The sequence below is a fragment of the Lissotriton vulgaris genome, chromosome 2_1 (assembly GCF_964263255.1).
Source record: "Lissotriton vulgaris chromosome 2_1, aLisVul1.2, whole genome shotgun sequence".
In the NCBI taxonomy this organism is placed as follows: domain Eukaryota; kingdom Metazoa; phylum Chordata; class Amphibia; order Caudata; family Salamandridae; genus Lissotriton; species Lissotriton vulgaris.
The window spans coordinates 1027911154-1027925020 of record NC_141687.1 but is presented as its reverse complement, the minus strand read 5'-3'; the positions used below and the strand labels follow the sequence as shown (position 1 = coordinate 1027925020).

The 13867-nt window shown below is 46.1% G+C and overlaps 1 protein-coding gene across 14 annotated transcripts in view; it reads right to left on the bottom strand.

Moving 5' to 3' along the window:
• BAZ2B (bromodomain adjacent to zinc finger domain 2B) overlaps positions 1-13867 on the bottom strand; it is a 1380234-nt gene that overhangs the window by 491402 nt on the left and 874965 nt on the right. For all 14 annotated transcript variants that reach the window (XM_086956655.1, XM_086956643.1, XM_086956644.1 and 11 more), the window contains one exon: positions 9977-10223. In XM_086956655.1, the coding sequence (XP_086812781.1) occupies positions 9977-10223 (247 nt within the window). The remainder of the gene's footprint in view (positions 1-9976; positions 10224-13867) is intronic.

The following is a 13867-nucleotide window of genomic DNA, read 5'->3' as shown; positions in this document are numbered from 1 at the left end:
GTAGACGTCAGAGTATCAAATATATATATACAGTATACATGTATAACAATAATCATCAACATCTGAAATAACGTCTAAAGAGCATAGAGGAGGAGGTGGAAACAGAGGCTCACCTTATTTGAAAAGATTGCGCAGCACTGCTCTTCCAACCGAAGCATCTGCGTCGTCTGCTGAATCTAGACAGTAGTGTCTAGTAAAGGTGTGTCTGCTAGACCATGTAGCAGCTCTGCAGATCTGTCGAAGAGGCACACCAGCAAAAAGGGCAGTGGAAGAGCTAACCGCCCTTGTAGAATGTGCTCTTGGCAAGGCCTGTAAGGGTCTACCGGCCTGCTGATGACAAAGTCCAATTGTAGAGGAGACCCATCTAGCAATGGTCTGTTTTGAAACTGCACAGCTCTGGCGCTGCCGGCCATAAGCCACGAACAGTTGGTCTGTCTTGCGGATGGCAGCGGTTCTTGATAGGTAAAACTTAAGACATCTCCTAATATCCAACGAATGCAGTGCTCGTTCAGCCGGAGACTGTGGGGTTGGAAAGAATGTCTTGAGGACAACCGGCTCATTCAGATGAAAATCCAAAGGCACTTTTGGCATGTACGTTGGATTAGTACGTAGTACTACCGAGTCCGTGGTGAATTGGATGAAAGGCGATCTAGATGTAAATGCCTGACTATCGCTAACCCTTCTAGCAGATGTTAAAGCGAGTAACAATGACACTTTCCATGTTAAAAATTTCAGGTCCACCTTATGGATCGGCTCGAAAGGGTGACGCATGAGCTGAGTTAGTACGACATTCAGATGCCATGTAGGAGGAGGTTTCCGCACAGGCGGAAACATACGAAACAATCCTTTGAAAAATTGCTGTATGATCCGCACGGAAAACAAAGAATTTGATCCATCTTGACGAAATCTAGAAATGGCAGCCAGGAAGACCTTAAGAGTAGAATGCGCCAAACCCAATCTGGCCAAGTGCAAAAAGAAGGGAAGAATTTGCTCTGGTTTGACATGAATGGGATGAAGACCATTAGACTGGCACCATGCACAGAAACGCCTCCACTTAAATTTGTAGGTCTTGATCGTAGATGGGGCTCTGGCTTTCGCCAGTACCTCCTGGCAATCCTGTGGAATGTTTAAGTGTGCAAATTCCATGTGCTGAGGAGCCAAGCTGACAATTTCAGCGAGTTCGGGTCCGGATGGTACACCCTCCCCTTCTGGGTGGAGAGAAGATTCAGAATGCGAGGAAGTTGGATAGGGTTGCATTCCGAGAGAAGGAGTAGCTTGTGAACCAGCATTGCCGGGGCCATCATGGAGCAATCAGTATCAACCGGCATGGCTGCTTCTTCATCTTCTTGATGACTTTCGGGATCAGAGGTAGCGGTGGAAAAGCGTAAGCGAATATTTGATTCCAATTCATCGAAAGGGCATCTCCGCACGAGTCCTTGTGGGGAACCCAGCTTGCAAAGTATGGGCATTTCCGGTTCTGTTGCGTCGCAAACAAGTCCAGATCCGGATGCCCCCAAGTCTGAAAGATGCGGTCTAGAGATGGTTGATGTAGTTCCCACTCGTGAGTGCAGCTTGTGGATCTGCTAAGAGAGTCCGCTAACACATTCGCGATTCCCAGGACATGGACAGCTGACAGATGGATATTGTGAGTCAGGGCCCAACTCCAAATTTCTTATGCCTGTTGCGACAGCCAGGCTGATCTTGTGCCTCCCTGCTTGTTTAGATAATGCATGCAGGTGGTGTTGTCTGTCCGAATAAAGACTGTGGCGCCTTCTAGGGTCGCCTGAAAGGACTTCAGGGCTAGAAAGATGGCATGCAATTCTAGCCTGTTTATGTGCCATCTCATTTGGATTTTGTTCCATTTTCCGCTGACTGTCATGCCTTGGAGGTGTGCCCCCCAGCCTGTCATTGAAGCGTCTGTCGTCACTATGAACCTGGGCACTTCCGTGAGGAAAGAGCATCCCACTTGTATGTTGCAACCTTGACTCCACCATTGAATCGCTTCTCGCATTCGAGGTGTTATTTGTATGATATCCTCGAAGGACCCCGACACCTGTAACCACTGGCGACTGAGCTCCTCTTGCAAGGGCCTCATCCGAAGATGACAGTTGGGGGTGAGAAGAATACAGGAAGAAATCATCCCGATGAAGGACTTGAACATGCGCACTGAAACGCACCTTTTTAACAACAGTGCCGCAGCCAACCTTTGTATCTTTTCCTGTCTCTCCTTTGAGATAAATTTCTTGGGCGAGGTTGGTGTCCAGTGTCGCTCCCAAGAAAGTCTTTCTCCTTGCTGGCGTGAGGTGCGATTTCTCGAAGTTCACTGAAGAACCCAGGCTTTGCATCAGTGACAGAGTTTTTTGAATGTGAGTTTTTACCATGTCGAAAGAACTGGCCTTGATAAGGCAATCGTCTAGATATGGATATATCTGTATCGACTGCAATCGAAGGTGGGCTGCCACCGGGGCCAGTATCTTCGTGAACACTCTGGGGGCTGAGCGCAGTCCAAAGGGAAGAACTTTGAACTGGAAGTCCCTGCCAGCCACTCTGAAACTTCCGGTGCCTGGGAAAAATTGGAACATGGAAGTATGCATCCTGAAGGTCGAGAGTTGCCATATACTCTCCCGCCGAAAGAAATTGGAGGATTTCTTGAAGTGTCAGCATTCTGAATGACAGTTTTTTGAGGAATTTGTTTAGGGCACGCAGGTCGAGGATGGGTCGCCATTCCCCCGACTTCTTGCGAATAAGGAAAAATCTTGAGTAGAAGCCTTTTCCTTTCTGATGATGAGGTACCCTTTCTATTGCTCCCTTCCGAATCATAGTGTTGATCTGGGCAAACAGCTCCTTGAGATGTGCTGGAGGCGGTCCTCTTGGGGGGGGGAGTTTGGAGGAGTTTTTACGAATTCCAGAACGTACTTGTCTGTGGTAATCTTGGACCAATTTAAGTAATTTTGGGATATTTTTCCTCCAATTTGGTTCGGGTTGGGACAAAGTGGCGGCAGGATGCGTTTCTCACTTCTTATTGTCTCTTCCGCGATAGTTGGATTTTACTCGAGACTGAGAGAAATTTCCTCTTCTCTGTTCGTAAGTCTGTTGACGATATGGCTGGTATCTTTGGTTTCCCTGGGCGGAAGTATAGGAGCGCTGTTGGTTATAGCCTCCTCTATTAGAGAAATTCCCTCTTCCTCTTGCTCCACGAAAGGAAGACTTTTTGTATTGTAAAGTGCCCAGCGAATGTGCTGTCTCAGTATCCTTCTTGATGGATTCCAGAGCATCGTCAACATGCTTTCCAAATAAATACTATCCATCAAATGCCATATCTATAATCCTTGTTTGGACCTCCTGCCGAAAGGATGTTGCCTTCAACCATCCTTGCATCCTGAGAACAGCTGCACCCGCTAGCTGACGAAAACCTGTGGCAGCAACGTCCACTGCAGCATCAATCATCTCAGATGAGACACACTCTCCTTCCTGAAGGATTTTCTTTGCTTCAGCTCGATCTGGCTCGGGGAGTTTGTCCACATACGGCGAGATGTCCGACCACATCTGCCTATCGTATCTCCCTAATATGGCTAGAGAGTTAGCGGCTCTAATAGTTGTAGCTGCAATTGTAGAAACTTTTTCCCGAAAGAATCTAGACGTCTCCTGTCTTTGTCTGGCGGAACAGAGACCTGAGATGTTGGGTTAGAAGACCTCTTTTGCGCTGCCTGCGCTACCACAGAGTCTGCTTTCGCTTGTCCAATGAGGCACGCTGGAGATGAATTTGGCGCCCTATATTTCTTATCCACTCTCGGGAACACTGCTGGCAAAGAATTTGGCTTGGACATGATCTTCAGTCCTTCCTTCCATATGAATTCTATGATTGGAATGGTCCAACTCTGTTTTTGTGGCGTAGACTTGAAGTCATACAAGAAGCAGTCTTCTTGTTTTGACTCCATAGTTATCATGAACCTCCTTGTTTCGCTAGTTTAGTCTGCCCTGTTCCCATGATGCACTAGGCCAGGGACAGACTGATTTGCATATAGCCAGGTTCTGAGCTGGGATGGTGCAGTGAGATAAATAACGGTGATGGATCAAGCCCTGATCTTTGGACTGGGTAAGAGTGGTCTGCTTAATTCAGACACTCTGTTCATCACCACCCCCTTTTCTGAATCGTTTTTGGCCACTATAGGTGTGGCAGGGTATACTCAGACATGAGCCCCTTTCTCACTGCACCATCAGGATTCAAGCAAGCCGGGCCGAAGAAGGCTGAAATGCCAGAAACCGGTCCCCGGTAGCTTGTCTCCTTTCTGGTGAAGAATTGGCTTGGTAGTTTAGTCTGCCCTGTTCCCATGATGCACTGGGCCAAGGACAGACTGATTTGCATATAGCCAGGTTCTGAGCTGGAATGGTGAAGTGAGATAAATAACGGTGATGGATCAAGCCCTGATCTTTGGACTGGGTAAGAGTGGTCTGCTTAATTCAGACACTCTGTTCATCACCACCCCCTTTTCTGAATCGTCTTTGCACACTAGGCATGGTTGTCCTAGCTTTGTTTTGGTTGTTAGTTACGATTGCTCCGTCAGGCCCCACATTAATGGAAAGAAGTTGGTTCTTCCGTAACAACAAAGTTAATATTTGTCATCACAATAATCGATGCTATCTCTTTATGACATGTTTTAGATGCTCTTAACATTTGGTGTGTATATGATGTATCTGGATTTATCCAGTTATGAGTCCCTCTCTAGGAATTTATGCGGTAATTTGACTGTTGTGTATATATAAAAAAAAGTGTTTTTACACAATGTACACATGGCGCATTTATGCCGGAATTGCAATGTTTAAAGAAATCTTTGCTTTCTTGTTTGGAGCTTACTTTGAGATAGTCTGTTTTCCCTTGTTACAGTGGTCACATGTCCTTTATGGGAACAGGGTTGTAGGCGGAGCACTTTAGCACTTTATAAGCACTGAAAAAATCACTAATGCCTTGCATGTGAACAAGGGCTGCAAAGCCCGAAACGCGTCATGTTTGGTTGGTAGCGGAAAATACTGGAAAATAAAAAATACTTACCCGAATGCTGTGGTCTGTCCCCTACTTCGCCGGTCCTGCTGGATTAGAGGTAGTTTCTTGGAGTTACTGTTGATATATATATATATATATATATATATATATATATATATATATATATATATATATATATATATATATATATATTACCTACTGGCGGTCGCGGGGGGAGCGCCCGGTACGCGCACCGCGGAGCGTACCGGGGAGCGTACCATGGAAGAGTTTTTAAAAAATGTAGCCTTTTTTTATAATTTGGAGGTAGTTCTAAAAAGAACTGTTTTTTTTCTTCTTTTTGTTGTTATATATGTTTTTAATCTTTTTTGAACATTTTGTACTTTTTTTGGCTTTTATGAACTATTTTATATTTTTTGTGTTCTTTTTATGGGGAGAAACAAAAAACAGGGAATTGAAAACGGCTCAACTGGAGCAAAATAAAATCAGGAAAAATTTATGTTTTTTTGGGGAAATTGTGGTTGTCACAAGCAAGGAGGATGAGCTTTATGCTCTGCTCACCATAGGAGATGGTCTTACCACAAAAAATACATGTGATCCTGAATTCAGAAACAACATGGAATTACAGCAAGCCACGGAGAAAGGAAAAGTAATCATTTTAGCGTATAGTAGGGGTTCAGAGAAATAAGAGAGGTGACACTCACAGGAACTTGAAGAACAAAATGATGTGTATGCCCACAAGTGGGCATCCAAGAACAAAGGATTAAGAAGGAACAAGAAACAAAAATAATTACCACCCACCAGAGGGCACATAAAGACAATAAGGGACTGTAAAAGAGTGGCCACCCGTATCTAGAAAATTGGAAACCCCACAAAGAAAATAATTAATTAATGAGATGAAAGCTAACACACAAGGAAAAGCTATCGTAATATATCACTAGAGATTAAACTGGCTTGCGTAATTTGAATGGACAAATTATGATATGAATATATAAAAACTAAAATTGAACTGCAATGATAAGTAATTGCAAAAAAGAAACATCACTAGGACACCAGAATTATTGAATACATCACAGGGCTAAATTGAATTGTAACTAAAAAAACTACATCCTCAAGAAGGCTTAGGGACAACACGAACAGTTACCAGGAAGTGACGTAATGAACTTTTAAATATGTGTTCACCCTGGGGCCAGGTTGATCGTGAGCAAGGGAGAGGGCTCCCGAAACGCGTTGATCTGTGTTTGCTTGCCACATTACCTATCTGAAGGTTAAAATACAATAAAAAGTGTAAAATAACTGGAGCACGCATGTTCGTCCAAATTATTCACTCTGTGAGGGGTGAATTGTATTGACATTAAAAGCGGCGTGGTTCTGCCGCAAGGACAACGAACCGACGTGAGAGCGCTGTAATTACCCGGCAACGAGGAACCAAGTGAAGTGATTTATATACGTCTGCCGCTGCATGCCCGCCCCGTGAGCAAGGAGCATAAGGAGCTCCGAAACGCGTTGGGGCTTAATGAAATATCCAGCGCTGTGTCCCGTTGTGTCTCAATAAAGGACTTAGCCGTGGTGGCTGAGTTCGCCTGTCTTTGCGTGCACCTCCAACTATGGCAGCGTGATGGAATATTATATATCTATATCTCTCCAAGCAGTATTTCCCCAGATTGCCTCTTGCACTCCAGCCGGTAATGCGTCAGAGAAAGGGAAACGGACACCAGTTTTCGTGGTTTGGCAGGCCTTAATTTATTGCATCAAAACAAGGAGTGCTCTGCCGTTCCTCAGAGGAAAGATGTACGAGTCACACTTTATCTGGATGCCACTGGGTCTCACTGAGATCTACAGTTGGATGTAATGCCCTCACACAACCTTTCAGGTGTCATGCTTCATCATCTGGGTGGCTCCTCGTTGGGTCAGCGGTGCAAACCAAACGGGCTCACCTCAAAGAGGGGCACTTTACTGGAGATCTTTTATCCAACAGCCGTTTTGTGAAGTGAAGGTGTGGGGCCAGAGGTGTGTAGACGTGATAGTGAGTTTAAAATAAGGCTGGGAGTACCGGAGAGAAGGTTTATTCTGGGGGTCTCCTGCCCTAGTTAAAAAGAAGATAACCAGCACTTAATGGAATATAATGTTTTCTACTTATGTGTCAGTTAGTGTGTGTAATTAATGGTCAACATGTTTCTCGCGCTTGTGTTCAATAACTCGCGATTCTTCAGGACCATACAAAAATTGCAGAAACTGCCTACACTAAAGGAACTGTATCCATTCGGCTAATCAAAGTGTCACAAAAAGAAGGTGCTTAATGTGTCAATGTACCTGTATTGAGCTGGATCTACCTATAATAATGAGACACAAAGGCATACAAAACAGGTGTGGGTTTAAAAACAATGATAGTAGTGACTTCGAACATCATTCGGAACACGCTGTTAAGTGTGCAACTAGCGTTTCGAACAAATTAAAATGGATAAAACTATTGTGAAAAATTATCCTCCGTGAGCAAAAGTGGACTACATGCCCCTGTGGATAACCCAGCAGACAACTTAATGGTGGTTGTGAAACAAAGGACTCACCTAATATGTCTAGTTCCCAGGCATCAACAGTACCCGGCAGTCAGCACATTAGGCTTTGGTTTCCATATAATTAAGGCTATGTATGGAGGGATGGTAAGGATCATTAGAGAGACGGTGGGGTTATGATGTTATCTTACATTTATTTACATTCCTTATTGAAAGACATTTGTCTACAAATGTAATTGTCTTAAGAAGGTAATACCAGTGGTGACGTATGTAGAATCTGCATCTCTCCACAATGCGGTTCAGTTGTTATGCAATAGCTAGTTGGAGTCGTGTTCAATGGAAAGTACCATATAAGTGTATAATTTTCTCCCATAAGACCTGCTGTAGAAAGTGTAATGGTATGGTGCTATTTTTATTTAAGCATTTAACTATTCAATATTAAGCATTGAGCCCCTCATGCTATGTCCCCTTTTGAAAAGGTAAGAGGTCTCTCTTGACCCATTGTGTGTCTGTCCAACGAGTCTAAGCACCTATTTAAATACAAATGTCTGTTCTATATCTCCAGCGTTTAATCTTATAACAAGCGCCTCGTCACTGTGACTTAGGCAATGTAAGGTATCATGGTCGTGAGCTCTGAAACCGTATTGCATGTTGTTATCAATCTTAGTAATCATGTAACCAGTGAATTGGTGTCGTAGTAATTAGAAAAGATTATTAAAGCTCCTGATGCTTTCATATATCATCAATTCACATAATCTCGCTTGTGTATCTAGCCCGCGCATGGCGGGCGTGAGTTCTGTAGAAGCAGCGTAATGTTTTGAAGATCGCCGCGTCCTGCCTGGAGCATGTATTATGATAAGCCCGGGCGGAGTTAGTTAAAGAGGCCATCGGTTTTAATTATATTTATATTTAAATGGCCCACACTATTACCGATTGTTGAACCCCGTTGTGGTATTGAAGCATATTCGTGCATGTTAATTATTTAGGGAAATAGTACCGCTCGAACGGCTCAATGTGTCACTTTTCGCTGCCCACGCTAAGTCCGGGTAAGCTTGTTTAAACAAGGTTAAACTATACACAAAGACCCATCGTGTTTGGTGATTCCTTTGCGTAGTGTAAAGAATTCACCCCAAGTGCATCACTATATTGTTACTGACATTTTTACTGCTGTGTGCGTTGCCGATAACCTACCCACGCCGCCGAGTCCGGGAGGTGCTGGCTGAAAGGGCGGCCATGAATTTCAGCAAGCATCTGTGTCATGTGACCAGGGGAGTGTCTAATTGGTAGGTCACATGGTTAGTTGTAGTCACTGGAGCAGCCATGACAGAGCAACGTTTTCTGTCCTTAGTCTGGCCCAAACCTTATCAAATAATGACTGGGTACGTCTAGAGTATGCACCTCAGCCCCCCTCAAACAGTGAATTAAGTATGGTGCTGGGGGGCTATTATGTCCGATTGAATTAAGTATTGGGGTTTACAATTTCCTTCCGAAATATTAATATCTAATATATTATCTGGTCACCGGCCACATTATTGATATCACTCGGGTGCGAGTCATGAAGGTAACTGACTATGAATGATACAATCCTCGTGGTGTGATGTTATAATTTTGCTAAAGGTGAATGTTCCTACCCCAGATGATATTGTAATGAATGCCTCAATATGAACAGAGAGAGGTTCAGAATCGTGATACTGACACCCTGAGGGGAGATATCTAACGTGACTGTATCCCATGTTTAGCTTGGTTATGTTGATGTTATAAAGGGTCAAGGGTTCTTTGTCAGCCAAATCAAATACCCTGGGGCTTGGGCCTCCTGTCCAAGTTTGTATTTGGAACTGGGGGTTTGGAGTATACCAACGCCTCAAGGGTCTTATCGGTTCTATTTCAATCGGTTATGTGCAGTGTCAATGGACGTTGTGTATGGGTGTACCTGGACGTGATGTATTTGTCGCCTTGTCCCATGATTTTCATGAATATCTCTGTAGAGATATATCAGTCCTGTTTTGCTCAGGTGTAGGCTGTGTCCTGTTTTGCTCAGGTGTAGGCTGTGTCCAGGGGTATGAATGATGGAGTACAAGAAGTGCATGACATTACTATGTCAGGACTAAGTCGCACTGCACGCTAAGGCCTGTGCTATCTGTGGATAAACAGTGTATCCATCTTTGCTCTTTGATGAAAAGGTTCTGTTTGGATGTTTTGGGGTTTGCTTCAAGAACTAACCAACTCAATGAGTCAGTGGAGTGTTGTGTTCTAGATAGCGTGTACACATTTTTGTGTTAATTTATTGTAGCCTCGTCAGTGCATTTCTGAGAACATGGTATCCTTGGTCACTAAATATATATATATATTTGAGTAATGAATGGTAGTTAAAATGAGGTTTCAGCTAAAAAAAAGAATATTAGTGTCTAATTGTATGTCAATACTTGATTCTGTTGATACACACAAATTCACACATCCGGTTTACCTCGTCTTCACATGTGTCTACTCTTTTCCCCCTTTTCTCATCTTTATCTTCCTCATCGTCATCTTCTTCATCTGCTGGATCCTCACTATCATCATCGTCGTCATCATCGTCATCATAATCACTATCTCCTGCTTTCCGTCCTTGCTTGAGGCCTGGCGAAGGTGTACCCAGTAGAAGTCCTTCTCCTAGATCATCTCCCACAGATGTATCTTTCTTTCCTGTTTTCAAGGCATGGATGGTTCTCAGCCTGTAACAGATAAAATATTGTTATGCACCCATAGAACAAATGGCTAGCAACTATAAATGTAGCTTTGCAGATCTAGTAACAGTAGCCTTGGCAAATGGACTGGTTACATATGGAGCTCGCTCGTTATACTACAAGCACTTTGAATGAACGTATAAGAGCACACAAAGCATCATAGTTTCAACTGCATTAAAACCCGACGGGCTGTGTAACAAATGGTAATTCAACTGGAGAAGAAGCACAAAAGAACGAGTTACTTACCTTCGGTAACGATGTATCTGGTAGAGACACAGTCTAGCCGCATATTCCTTAATTTAGAATATCCCCAGGTGTCCGACTGGATCTGGAAAACTTTCCGCAGCACCACCTCTGCCCGCCAGGGGGCGGCGCTGCACGGCTCGGCCGTGACGTCGTCCACGGACGTGATGTCAGCTGAGCCATATAAGCCCCTCCCGGCGCGCTGAAGTCGGTTTTCGTCAGAGAAACTTTACTGCGTCTCAACGCTGAGCCACCACCAAAAACTGTGAGAGTATTGGACCAGTGTGCGAAAAAGATAAAAAAGAAAAAGAAATTGAATGGTGAACAACAGCACCATAAAGGACAGTGCCAGGCAGTGAAGGGAAAAAGCAGAGCACCACTCTGAGAAGCAACCCTGCAAAAGTGAAGGCCCAACCCTTCCAGGAGGCAGAAGAAGATGTGAAAAAACATCATGGCGGACAACAGAAAGTCTGCAACCAGAGTAATAACTGTGAAGAGCAACAAGTCCGGAACACATGAGCAATGACAATCCACCACAAGTCGGCACCAAAAAGGGATGTTGTATCCCCTGTAAGAGACCTATAGACTCAGGCAGAGACAATAGACATTTGACCAATGGACTGCAGGAGAGGTAAGAAACCCCAAGGCGAATGAGAAGGGGGGAGGGTTGGGGGGGGGGGGGGGAAGGGGGGGAGAGAACATCAGTAGGCCCAGGACATAGGGATGTAAAAGGACACATGCGCATAACGCCCAATCATGAGAATGGGTGTAGTAGAGGAAGCAAAACAGAATGAAGCATCCCATGGAGGAGTGAAGAGAAAGATGTCACCCCGCAGAAAGACAAAGCAACTCGGAGGGAGGCGACTGCAGAAAACCCAACCTGAAAAGGTCCTCGCAGAACGGGGAAGGATGGGTGAGTGTTAAGGAATCTGCGACTAGACTGTGTCTCTCCCAAATACATTGTTACCGAAGGTAAGTAACTCATTCATCTGATAGAGACATCTAGCCGCCGATTCCTTAACTTAGAATAGATACCAAAGCCATATCCATAGAGGAGGCAGATCTACGACTGAACCCCACCAAGTTCCAGAGAGTACTTAGCCGTAAACTGTGAGAAAGTGCCATCTTTCTTGCATTGGTATGCCCCCACTTTTTGCTGAACTGCTGATGTGCTTTGACTGAGTGTGCCCTGGGCTCCTCCCAACCGGTTGCCCAGGGCCTGTGTTCCTTCCCTAAAGCTGTGTTGAAACAAAACCCAATTGGCATCTCTGACCACCTGTCAGGCCCTAGTAAATGGTACCCTAGGCACCCTGGGCATGGTGACCAGAGAAGACCCCTAAGGGCTGCAGCACTTATTGTGCCACCCTTAGGGCTCCTGTACCCAGACACCCACACACTGCCTTTGCAGGCTGAGTGTCTAAGTACAGAACTAAACAGAGAGTCGACATGGCACACATTCCTGTGTTCCATGCCCACAACCCCACTGCCCTGGCATACATCAGTCACCCCTCTAGCTGGGTACCCTATGCCAGTGGTGTGGGCACAGGTGCATGAGCCCTGTGCCCCATACAGTACCCAGAGCCATTCCTGGGCACTGTAAGTGCAGTGCTGCCATTAAGAGTATATGGTGCTGGGAGGTCATCATTACGAACTCCACAGCACCATGATGGCTTCACTGAAGAGTGAGATATTTGGTATCAAACTGCTCAGCACATTAAACCTGCACTTATGCCAGTGCGAGGTTTAATGTAAAATACACCAGAGGGCAGCTTAGAGATGCCCCCTGAAACCTAACCTACACTCCACGTCTGGACTGAGAGGCTGCCTAGGCTGCCACACAGCAGACATGTTTCTGGACCCCTGGGTGGAGAGCCCCCCGCTCTCCTAGCCTGCAACAATGCACATCCTGGCCGAAGTGCTAGGTCTCCTACACCAGGATGAGCAGGGGGGAGCTTCAAAGGCCTGCCGCCTCTCTGAGCTTCTCCAGACCATATGCTGTACCCAGCAACTGGCCCCCACCAGTTCTGACCCCCACTGGTGGGAAACCCTACGTCAGGTAGGGGGGTGGGCCATCCTGTGCCAACCCCACCCCTCAGGTGGGAGAGGCGAGGTGAAGCACGACCCAGGCTCCGGGCATCTTGAAGATGGAGAGTCCTTCCCAATCACAGCTAGGTTCCTGCCCCCCTCCCACAGGAGAGGAGCAGACTAGGGGATGTACCCACCCCAGGACTGCGACCTATTGGTCCCTGCCCTCGCCCTACCTGTAACACCCCTAAATACTGAATTTAGGGGCTCCCTGAACCTTCCTTCCTCAGATCCCGATAAGAAAAGAAGAAAGAAGATCAAGAAGAAAACCCGCCGAGCAGCTGCTAACAACAGGACGACACCCACTGACTTGGTCCCAGCCCTAAAGGCCTGTTGATCCTGGAACCTGCTCCTGCTTAATCCCTGTGACTCCTGCAGACAGCAACCTTGGGACACCCGGAGGACCTGCCTGCCTTGACCCTCTTAAAGACTGGGACTCCAATAAGCAGAGGCTCTGCTTCAACAACCATACCCCTGGTGCCAGCCAGACAGCCCAAGACCAACCCACTCTACACCCGCCGAGCCCGGCCCGTGCCCGAGTGATCCAAGACCACGAGGACTTCCCCCTGGCGACTGGGACCCGAAGTAGAGTGCCCAAACCCCTCCTCAACGAACCAGGGACCCCTCCAACCGCGACCAGCTGAGGGTAAGATTTCCTGACGCCCAAAGACACTCCTGCACCCGGCTCCCTGTGCCTTCTTTTTGGGTACCTACCTCTTCTCCAAGATCCCAACTTACCTCTCAAAGTGATGGTCGCACCTGAAGAATCACCGTCCCAGAGTCCGCAGCCTTTGTTCCCTTTTTACCTTTCCCATTGAATAACATCGAGCGCCCGATGGCTCAAAAGCACCCTGTACCCAGCCGCCAGAGTGCCTTTGGCCATGCACCCTGTGTCCTATCCTACTTCCCCATTTGTCCTGAGCAAGTGACCAGGAGCCCAGCTCCCCCAGCCGTGTGGCCTGCTAGCCAGCAGCCACCAACCGAAGGTCCCCTGCCTCTCATTGGATAACATTGGGCCTAACTACCTCTGCACCTGTCTGCCCCTGAGCTGCTGAGGGTGTACCAACTGTATCTCCCTGACCCTGGGGAACCCGAGTCTATGCCCAGAAACTTAACTTCACCAGTCGAGTACTCACCTGGAAACCGATAACTCACTTTTCTGCCATAAGATAACATTGACTGGTTTGACTCGAAAAATCGAAGTGTAAAGTTTTGAAACTCTCTAAAATATTCCTATAAAATCAGCCGAATACCGAATTACTCGCCTGTGATTAGGAGAGAAGCCAGTACTGTACCTTGTAGCC